This window comes from Maylandia zebra, linkage group LG14 (assembly GCF_041146795.1).
Source record: "Maylandia zebra isolate NMK-2024a linkage group LG14, Mzebra_GT3a, whole genome shotgun sequence".
In the NCBI taxonomy this organism is placed as follows: Eukaryota; Metazoa; Chordata; class Actinopteri; order Cichliformes; family Cichlidae; genus Maylandia; species Maylandia zebra.
The window spans coordinates 4515874-4527220 of NC_135180.1; the positions used below are offsets into that span (position 1 = coordinate 4515874).

Sequence of the window (11347 nt, forward strand, 5' to 3'; positions counted from 1 at the left end):
ACGTTCTTGACTTGGATACGTTATGAAGGTGTTTTCTTAACCAACAAATGCAATTCTTCTTTTTAAGCATGTCCCAGATTGTTAATTCAGCCACTCCGTAAGGCTTTTCTCTGTCTCTGACAGGTTTATTTTGTTTTTGTTCGTTTAACTACATACATATTACAGTATCACAAAGCAAGCAAACAAAAAAAACAAAAACAAAAAACAAACAAGGCCAACATAAGAAAAAGACATTAATGGTATTAACAGTATTTAACAGTAAGGAGAGAAAAAAAGGAGCCATCTCGTGAACGCTTGGGAAAAAACAATCCCATTTTTACCTTAATGTTGTCTAACTGCTGTGGAAGAATCCGTAGAAAATCATCAGGGAGATTTCCAAGCAATGGAGGGTTCCAGTTACGGTAGCTTCTAACCTGCTGGTGAGCTGAAGGAGGCTGGGCTTTAGATCTAGGAGAGTCCATGGAGTAACAGGACAGATTAGTAAATCTACCAGTTGCATTTTCAAGTTGTCTCTATCTGAAACTATTATTAATTATTTAAATCCTTTATATGGTGCTCTCACAATAATAACTAGGGAGTACTAGAGACAAGAAACATCTATTTTTCCCCATATATCTCAACAGGAAAATGATGTTATGAATGAGAAAATGCCTGGTGAGTGTTTGCAAATGTGGCCTAGACACAATCTATAATACTGTCAAACAATTAAAACAGGCTAATTTGATTTTAAGACGTGCCAACTCTTTGCTTGGTTTAGGTCTTTAAAGCATTGTCAGTGTTTGCATATAACATACAATCTTATGCTGCCTTTTGTTCAAGTCACAAAAGGAGCTGGGCTGTTTGGTATTGTCTGTTTTCACCCCATAACTATTTACATATCTCTGCATTATTGTACTGCAGTAAATAATCTTTGGATGAATTATCATAGCTGCTGATACAGATGTTAAAGGAGCAGCACAGGATCGGACCCACACTGGCATTTGCATGGTGCTTTTACAGTTTTACTATTGAACTACTTGTCTAATCGACAATTAGCCTAACATGTGTCTGTTTGGACTGTGAGAGGAAGTCAGAAAAACCAGACCAAACTCCACACAGAAAGGCCCCAGCCAAGCAGGACATTCACCTCACAACAAAAAGGTTCTACGAATTCCCTGTGACACTGTCCTTCACATATAGTGGTAACTGGGGAAACACCTATGCTCATTTTCCTTTTTTAAAAATGGCCACTTAAAGCAATGCATGAAGTCAATAATAGTTACAAAGTTTCACATTGCAGTAACTTTTCTCGGCGGCACAAAGCGTCAGAGAAAATTTCTTCATCAATTGCATGGACCAGGGTCTACATGAAAAGGAAGATACTTTTACCCCAGAAAAGACCCTCCTCAGGGGATACACTGTCTGAAAGGAAAGGACTCTTATGGGGGATGGCACTGCTTTTGTGTCAGTTTGCGTAGTTATTCTGCTACACAGATTGAAGGACTAAGGGTATTCAACGTACATAGACATGTGCAATCCTCCAAAAAATAAATACATAAAAAAAAATTTAAAAATTAAAAGAATGCATCTCCTTGTGTGGACTGTATGTGTTGGTCAATTGCTGGTTGTCTGAAATGTAGGCCTGGAAGAAAAAAATAAGGTATCAAAAGGAAACAACAATAAGGGGAAAAACAAAAGATCAAAAACACAAAAGGAAAACCACACAACAGCTGTACTGGGCCGTTTGTGTTTAAACACTGCAAATTCAGGGGTTGGTTCCTTCAAAGGACTCAGCCTACGTAGACCATGTCCTTTGTCCTTGAACAAAGCCTTTGTACTTTACAACTCTCCACAGTTTGCTGAAGGATAAAAGCACAACTAAGGTCACCAGTATAATCTCTGGTTATACATTGGTTGCTTCACTCGCCACCACATGATCATTACACAGTCACTCCGGTATGCCCGCTGTTAAGGCATAGGAAGGGACTGCAGCAGCATTCTCCTGAATGATAGGTGGCGCCACTCAGACAACACTGTGAAATAGTTGCTGAGACAGGAAGGGGAAGTCAAACCTGGAAGACTTTGCCCTCAGGGAAGGACAAAAAAAACCCAAAAAAAAAACCCCTACTCGGCCACAGTGCAACACAGCAGTTACAAAAATTGAGAGGTGCTCAACCGAGCGTGCCAAACGTCAAAATCGGTGTATGACAGCCACGACAAGAGGCATGCAGCGAGCATAAAAACACTGTAAAGGCCCCGCTTTGGATGAACACAACTACAACTGTGGCCAAGTTTTGGTAGACGTACAATGTTTATTTGTTTCTTTGCCACTTATTTAGATCATTTTTTACGTTTCTATTATACAGTCAATAAAAATTAGAAGGATTTCATTGGTTTTAAAAAATTTTATTAGCAAATAACATGATCATATATACATATATGGAAGCTGTTTGTTCTTAATCTAAAACACCTCGAATACACAGCACAGAGGCATCGTTTGCTCTAAATATGTGAAATTGTGAAAATAGCAACACTGAAGTGACTGCAACGACTGAAACACCCACCCAGACAATGAATACTGAAGATATTTTGAGATATTTTAGGGACCCATGTCCACTCTGAAAATGTGTCTGCATTGTGATATTACAGTGAAACTGACCATTAACCTGGGAAAATGTTATCACTTCACTTTTTTGTTATAACTAGAATCTGAATTCTTGAAATATGGACTCATGTTGATGAGTCACTGTGACCTTGACTTTTGACCTAGAAAAAAAGACAATTTATCTTTGAGTCCAAGAGACATTTGAAGAAATGTTCTTGATATATTTTATTTACAAAAGCAATGCCTGAGGCTTCAGCAGGTTACAGAGGTATTTTATTTAAAAAAAATCAACAGAACAATTATGTAAAACATAGCACCTAAGTCTTTGTTACTTACCGTGGAGATAGTGTTGGTGGGGCTTCTAGGTATTTCCTATCATAAATGTGCATGTCATATGTTGGTGGAGAGTAAACTGGAGGTGCCTCCTCATCTGAACTGTCAGGCTCCAGAGTTCGCTCCAATATCTAGAAAACACAAGTTTTGTTTGATTAGGTGCTTTGATTGATTTAAGCTGCCTTCAGCTAGATTTCCATTTTTTCAGCTAAATAAACTTCAAGTTAGTGCAAAATGTCTTGATCTTGAACTGAGTAGCTATGCTCTTTTCAGTAAAAAGACTGACTAGCATCGTGTTATTGTTATACTTGTCATGGTGCCTTCATGCATATGACCACATCCTAGACAAGAACATCTGATTCGATACAACTTGTTTAAAAAAATGGACATTTCTGCAGTTCCAGTCTTTGGCTGTAAACCATTATAGAACAGATTCTCTTAAAAAAAGAAAATGAAAAAAAAAAAATACAATTTTGTATCAACAGAACTTCTAAAAATCACATGAATACATGTGATTGAGAAATCTCATCACATGTATCCATTCTTTTTTCAGAGCCATCTTGAGATTTTCAGTGACTGCTTTTACAGGTATCCTGTTAGATAGCAACCTGGTTTTTAAAACTTCCCATACTTTGATTTTTGTAACCTTTAATCCCTTCACATGGAACTTAAACACTTGAACTTAAAACCTGGTTATTACTGTATTCCTAGATGCATTTTACCATCTGTTGCCTTGCCATTATCATGTGATTTGAGCCACTATGCTCTGTACCATCAAAGAAAGTTCAAACATCATAATATTGTGCTTTTGCATTGTATACATTGGATGCGCATGTTTCTCAAAACGTCACATTTCTTGCTCACGTTTCTGAATGCAAAACATGTGCAAATCCAAACATGAACACTGTAAAAGCCTGGTCATCACCAGAACCCTAATGTGCAATTTAAATGCAGGGGATGCTTTGGTTTACAGTGCCAGCACTGACAGCCAGTCAAGCTCAGCAGGTATTGGTGTTTGTACCCTTGGACCCTTTCCACTGACCTCTGGTGGGATGCTGTCATCCGAGTCTGAGCTGTCATCTGAGCCTTGTCCGTCAATGCTCATTTGCAGCAGCTGGTCGATGGTAGCATCCACAGCTCCATTGTTAGATCGCAGCACACACTCTATCACCTCATAGTCCATAGAGGGGAACATGGTCTTGAAGTCCTCCATGGCCTGGTTGAACTCCAGGCGTCTGACCTGTCGGCTTGGCCTGCTATTGTTAAGCTGCCCCTGTCCACTGCCACCCCCACCTCCATTTCCGCTGCTTCTGGAGCCTCCATTGCTGCTACTGCGTTTAAACAAGCTAGTCATCCTCACGCCCTGGCTACCTCAGGCGCTGCCAACCTACTGACAGGGTGGCTCTTCTGTTACCAGCACAAGCACTTTGGCCCCTTTGGTTTTACTTGCTTTTACTACTTTCTCGGTCAGTCTCTCATTCTAACACAAATTGCATTTTGATTGGAGTTTAGAAAAACAAGAATTTTCCCAACCTAGTTCTATTCATTATTGGACTGCATTACACATGATTAAGTGTATAATAGAATGTCTAGGAACTTAGACAAATAGTGACAAAAACTAAATGTTCAAAATCCTCAAGACTCGAAATCCATGAAGTAAAAGGCCTAACTACATGACAGCCGCCACCTGCAGAGAGAGCAGACAGGATCATCTTAGAAAGAGGTGGTAATAAGTATTTGGCCATTTTTAATAAAATTTAAAGTTAGCTCAATCAGTTAGAAGGAAATGAAGCTGTATTGTATTACTAATGTCCATATGCTGCATCTCAGGAAATATCCAGCATCACTGGGGACCCCTCCAGGTTGTAAGGTGATTTTGGCATAAGGGTGTTAACAAAGTTACTACTCCTAGGTTCTCGTACATAATGCATTTTTAAAAAGCAGCTGTGAGACAGTAAATTGCCTATGTAAGAAAATTAAGTATAAAAATGTATTTGCTAACATAATATTAAGACAACATAGACTTGTGTCTCTTGCTCATTATCAGGAATTCTGGAGAGCACGCATACAGAAGCTGCAGTTTCACCAGGGGGAGATTAAATATTTACAGCCAGCAAGTCACTACTGACCAAGGAAGGCGTGAACTACATTTCAGGCTTCTTCTATGTCAGGTAAGATTAAGCTAGGTGGCTGATATTTGTTTACATTTAAATGTATGAGTAATATCTCTTTAATCATTTGTTTTCACATTGGCTTGAAATAAAATATCACCACGGCTTGTACTGCAGCTTACTGCAACTTCTGTATGTGGGTCCATTTCATGTGACATCCACAAGGTGGACCAGCATGTCTGTTACATGCTTTGAGATGATACTGGGTTGGAAGTTCAGCACCTGGGCACGTGTAGCTGGTGCACAGTTATAGAAATTCTCTGGACAAGTCCGCTTGGTCACAAAGAACAGATGGGAAACTGGTACGAAGCCCCACCTTTACTTTCTTATTATAAAATTTAGGTCACTTAAAACCAGGCAGCAGACTTGTGGACATGGAAAGCATAATCGAGGCTTAAGTTGGATGAAGTAACAAAAAATGTCCCTGGGTAGACGAGTGATGACTGGAGCTTACATCAATGGGCATGTAGATAAAGGGAATAAAGGTGATGAGGTGTTGGCTAGGTATGATGTTAACATGAGGAAGGACATATGGAAGTGCAGGGGAAAAAATGAAATGGCAAAGGTAAACATGTACTTGAAGAACTGGGAGGAACAGACGGTGACTGGTAAGAGTGGAATAACAAAATGGTTCTAACCTTTTCTTGTTTACAGTGGTGATAGTATGATACTCCATGGACTATGATGTTCACAGGTGTCATTGTGATCTGCAGCGAGCAAGGAGCAGCTGCAAGAGAGCCTGGAGAGGTGGAGGTATGAAATGGAGAGAAGAGGAATGAAAGTCAGTAGGAGCAAAACCAAATACATGAGTATAAATAAAGCTGGTTTTATGGTATAGTGGAGTTTACTGGGAAAAGGAGAACTGAGGAGGAAAAAAAGAACTTCAAAGATCAAAAAACAGCTTGAAAAGCACAAATGAGGGCTGCAGTGGACACGTTTCATTATTTCTAACACTCTGTTTCACTTCACTTTTTTTTGGATGTTACATATTTGCTCTTCTCCGAGGCTGCCTGACAGACTAACAACACGAGCAAAAGTGGTCTGCATATCTTCTACACTGCCTCCATCTGACAGCAGAGCTCCCTGCAGGCAGAGGGGCCCGGACTGAAGCTGACAATGAACACACCGCTTCTGCTCGACCATAAAACCAGCTTCAGACGGAGACAGGTGAAAAGGTCAACATCCAAGGAGTAGAGGTAGTGAAGGTAGATACCTGGGATAAACCATGGAAAAAGAACCAGGAGTGCATCAGAAATATAAAAAGAGAGTGCAGGCATCATGGAATGAGTGGAGATGAGTAGTGTCAGGGTGACTTGTGACAGAAGGATGGCAGCAGTTCACAAGATAGTAGTGAGACCTGTATATGATTACGGTTCGGAAATGCTGCAATTAGCTGGCAGCAGCCATCCTATTTTAAATTGAAGTGAACAGGGGTGTTTACTACATAATTCCATATCTGTTCATTCATAGTTTTGATGCCTTCAGGAGATGGGGCGAACAATACTAGAGGTCAACTTCAAGCCAACTGCACAAGTCAACATCAAGTGTGGGATCTACCAAGGAGATAACCTGCCCCCACTGCTGTTCTGCATAGGCCTGAATCCCTCAGTGAGATCACTGCAAGACTGGCTACGGATACAGACTACAGAATGGAGCAATCGTCAGCCACCTCCTCTACATATCTGACATCAAGCTGTATGAAAGAAGTGAACGAGAAATCGAGCTCTGAGCAGAAGATTGTTAGAGGCTGGGGTCTACCACAGCAGGCAAGACCCCAGGTGCAGGCTGTGTAAAGATGCTCCCGAGACAATCCAGCTCATAACAGCAGGGTGCCAGATGCTAGCAGGCAGAGCAAACGTGGAATGCTGCCAAGCGGCCAGCATAGTGAACAGGAACATCTGTGCAGAGTATAACCTAGAAGTCCTGAGGTCAAAATGGGACACGCCTCCTAGGGTGGTTGAGAATGACGAGCTAAGATCCTGTGGGACTTCAGATACAGACAGACAAACCGATGATGGCTAACCAACCTGCACATAGGAGTGGTAGACAAGTAGAGGAAGATGGCCGTAGTGATTGTTATACTGAGTTACAGCAACATAAGGAAAAAGGAACACGAGAAGCTCAAGAAGTACCAAGGCCTCAGAGAAGAACTGAAGAAGATATGGAGGGTGAAGGCAACAGTGATCCCTGTGGTAATCAGAACACCCGGTGCAGTGACCCCAAGTGATCTTGTGTGGGGGTCCTTATAGAAGGAGTTGGAATTTGGAAGCGTATTTTCACGCTGAAAAGAATGGAGCAATATTTCTAACCTTTAAAAGAAAACCAGCCCATCAGGACAAAACAAACACACAGCCTGCACCACAAACACAGAACCTGCACCAAATGAAGGTACGTCTGAAAGAAAAGGAAAGGTTTAAAAGTACAACAGCAAGTGAAAACATGACTTTCCATGGCTGATTTACGATGCTAAGGCACAGCTTTTATTTTGTCACTACTGCTCAGAAGCAGCAAAAAAGGAGAAAATCAAACAATTCTTATGTCATGTCAAACAAGATATTTAAAAGACACAATGTTAAAAAAAACACCACATTTCATGCTTGCACTACAACTTTTTGCTCTGTGCTACAAAACTGGCAACCTTGTTACCACCAGTACTATGAGCTAACAATGTTAATCTACAGCCCTGTCCTGTGCAGACAGTTATTTGAACTGTGCAGATATTAGTGTAGCAACCAGTCATCTAGTAATTCAAATAACTGTATTATAAAAAATCCTTGACACAAATGATTTGCTTCGATTGATACATCACTCTGTAACATTTGTGACTAAAAACAGACTTGGAATACAACCATATGTAGGAGTAGCATGTGAATAAAAAGTTTCACAATATTAAGCCCACACAGTTTTTCCAACAGACTGACAGAACAGCAGCAGCGACGATGACTCTAGCATAGTTTAACATGGAGCCAGAGTCTGTTTACACCACGAAGAGCTGAGAGGTGGAACTCTGACGTGAAGAAAAGCAAACTTTGTAGCTGTATACTCCACCATTTGTTTTACACAGCAAAAATGTCAAATAAAGCCACGCAAGTGGGATATCTTTAAAATATGCAGATGGACGGTTAAACCGTGTATCAGACTAAGTTAATTACGCCGCTTGCTGAAGGCTGACGGCAGAAGTCCCACTTTCCATCTCAGTGACCTGCGACACCTGCAATAAACAGGGGCGAGTTTAGAGACCATATTTTGTGAGTTTAGACCATATTTATTTCAAGGCTTTTGTAAATTTATTTTACAGATTTAAAGTGAAATAATATCAAATATTATCTCACAACAGCTTCTTCCCCCAAAAAACTCTGAGCCAGTGACCTGGGGCTGTTAGTTTGGACAGTGAATTATTATTAACATTATTAACATCTACACCATCATAATGTCTGTTCAGCAGCAAAAAAATTATACATCAATGCACAGGGCAAACTTCAGAATGCTGATATGCTTGCTTTTCTTCATTGCAGCCACCACACACACTCTTTTAAGGCTTACAGACACACAAACTCTCATATTCACATACACACTTAAATACGCAGAAACACATGCACAAAACACATACATATGAAAACACACTTAATCTATGTCATCCAGCAGATGCAACACAAAACTATTTTTGCAACATATTAATGTAAGAAAGCCTTCCAAGAAGACATCCATCCACTTTCTTCCGCTTATCCTTGTGGCAGAGGCAGGGTACAGGTCTGGGTGCCCAGTCTAACACATAGTTACTCAGGACCTTCTTGCTGTGAGGCAAATGTGCTAATCACTGAGCTGTACAGGTAATTTTATTTTATGCCTTAGTTTTCGTTGCATGTATATATTATTTTATATTACCATACTTGAGATTATTTATTTATTTTTGCATTTACGAAAATGTTTTCTTTAAAAAAAACAAAACAACTATTTTAATACAACAAAATACTATATTAGTTGTTTTAACAGATGTTGTTGTGCAGTTAAATTATTAAAACATTGCCATTTCTAACAGCTCATTTTGAAGTACCTGTGTTTTTTCTTTGTGTCCTCTAATGTGTGCATTTCTCCTGCTTTGTATATATTCCTCTTGTTTTGTTATTTATTCTTACTGTCCTACCATTTATATTTTTATCCATGCATAGTTTGAACGGAGCACCTACAATTTCGTTATGCATGTGCAATGACAAGAAAAGGCTATTCTATTCTATTTTTAATATTCATTATTGCTCATTAATAGCGCAAAATTTATTTTTATCCAATTACTCGATTAATTGATGGATTAATCCAAAGACTAGCCGATTACTAAAAATAAAAAATTGACAGTTGCAGCCCTAGCAGAAATTACAGATATTTTGATAGTACAACAGCAGATGCGTTCATAAAGGCTGACGGGTGTTCGCGGTAATAACGGGTGAACCCTATGCTCCATCAGCGCTGACTCCTATATTTTGAACTGATAAATCCAGTTCAATGCAGCCCAAATGTGGAGTTCATGCACATTCAAACGGGGTCAGACCAATGAAACCCTGGACTGTCACATGTTAAAACCTCAGAAGTTTAGAATGTAGCACAGCTTTTTAATGGGGGTCTGATATCGCTGCTGCTGTACCGTAGCAGGGTTTATGTGTGCTCTAAACAGACTAGGTCGCTGCTAACTAGCTAACGGTCCAACTCTCAATGTATATTTTGCTCGCAATATTAAGTCTTTATCCTAACGCAATTTCAGTGAAAAACGGCGGTGGTGGTGGGGTGGGGTACTTTAGGTAACACTGGGTAACATTCTAAGCTCCCTTTAATTAAACTAGGGTTAGCACCGATATGTTAGCTGTATTGGCTAACTAATCACTACCAGGTACATAGGGTCCTCAGAGCAGGGAATCGTCATTCCAAGGCCTCGGTAAGTGATTCGCAGTCGCATCATCAAACCTAAATTAAGACACTTTCAAAATGTTTCATCGGATTTCAGATGCTAAAAGAACACGTAGTACATTCCCCTCGCAAGAAATCATACTGTTCAAAACAACATTTTAAGAAATCGCCAAGCTGCTGTTTACAAAGATAAGCGGTAAAGTAAGCAAGCATACACAACAATCCGACAGTTAAAGCTGTCTTTTAAACTTGTCCTTCGACATGGGGTAAAAAAACAAACATAAGAGCAATGCTTGGAAAACTCACAGAGACCCCGATGTCCGGTTAAACAGACAGTATCCACACAATGCTCCACGCGATAGAGGAAGAACAGCTGACCAGCAGGACAGCAGCTTTTAACATTAGAACTATAGCTGCGGGAATACAGTAGCTACACACGTACCAGCAGAAATGACGTTAAAATTCAGCTGGCTACCGGATGTATTACGTTAGCCATGAAATACGCTGATCTTCAAACTAAAAGACATACCCATACCTGTGCAATATTATTTGTTAAAACATTTATGAAATAATATATCAATTAATTTAAGTGTTAACAGGGAAGGTAATTTACAAAAAAACCCAACAACAAAAAAAACCCCATATTTTCACCAACATCAGTTTCTTCCATGTTGTGTTTAGTAGTGCTTAGTGCCGACATGGGACAGTTTTCCAGTTTCGTTGTACTAAGTATGACTGTGCAGTGACAACAAAGAGTTGTCTTATTTGTGGAGTGTAACTCTGGTGTAGATTGAAAATGTCTTTCATCATAAAGTCTTTCGATGTCTTACATGATGAAAAATGTGTATTTGAGATACTGCAAGGCCGAAACAGATAAATTTGAGCTGAAGTAGCTTATGGAACAGAAAAATGTGGAAAGACTGGAAAAGCGTCAATTTAAATCAAGATTTTCTGATGCGACCAGTCTTGTGTTTGAAGAGCAAAACACCATAGTTTCTGTCTCCCAGACTGGCGTTCATAACTTACCTGAAACCACATCATGAACTGGTATGCAAAATAACAAACATCGTGAATTTGTTTTGCAAGTTTCAAGCGAGCTGATGTTTTTTTTTTTTTTTTAACAAGATTGGCCAGAGACTCAAAGCTACTATTAACTGAATAATTAACATAGGCTTGGCTGTTGCTTGTCTGACTTGTGGGTATTAACATTTTGAGGAACAGACTGTATGACTTAATTTTGCTCACAATTGTACGTCAAAAGAATTCAGCAGTCACCCTTTGGGATCAAAATATCCATCCTCTGGTTTATTCAGTTTCAACTAGATGTTGGTGTCTAACATAAATATTTTTTTAACTCTTTCGT

General features: G+C 39.6%; 1 protein-coding gene across 6 annotated transcripts in view; it reads right to left on the reverse strand.

The window, feature by feature from the left end:
• Positions 1-10441, reverse strand: part of cuedc1b (CUE domain containing 1b) — a 32897-nt gene extending 22456 nt beyond the window's left edge. For 4 of the 6 annotated variants that reach the window (XM_014411441.3, XM_014411439.4, XM_014411440.3 and 1 more), the window contains exons 1-5: positions 10291-10441; positions 5727-5827; positions 3960-4604; positions 2921-3048; positions 321-447 (exon numbers count right to left, since the gene is read on the reverse strand). In XM_014411441.3, coding sequence (XP_014266927.1) covers positions 321-447; positions 2921-3048; positions 3960-4271 — 567 coding nt within the window. In that variant the 5' untranslated portion in view covers positions 4272-4604; positions 5727-5827; positions 10291-10441. Of the gene's footprint in view, positions 1-320; positions 448-2920; positions 3049-3959; positions 4605-5726; positions 5828-7397; positions 7483-10290 lie in introns of all 6 variants that reach the window. The other 2 variants (XM_014411437.4, XM_014411438.4) reach the window with 2 other exon arrangements.
• Between the last annotated feature and the right edge of the window lie 906 nt (positions 10442-11347).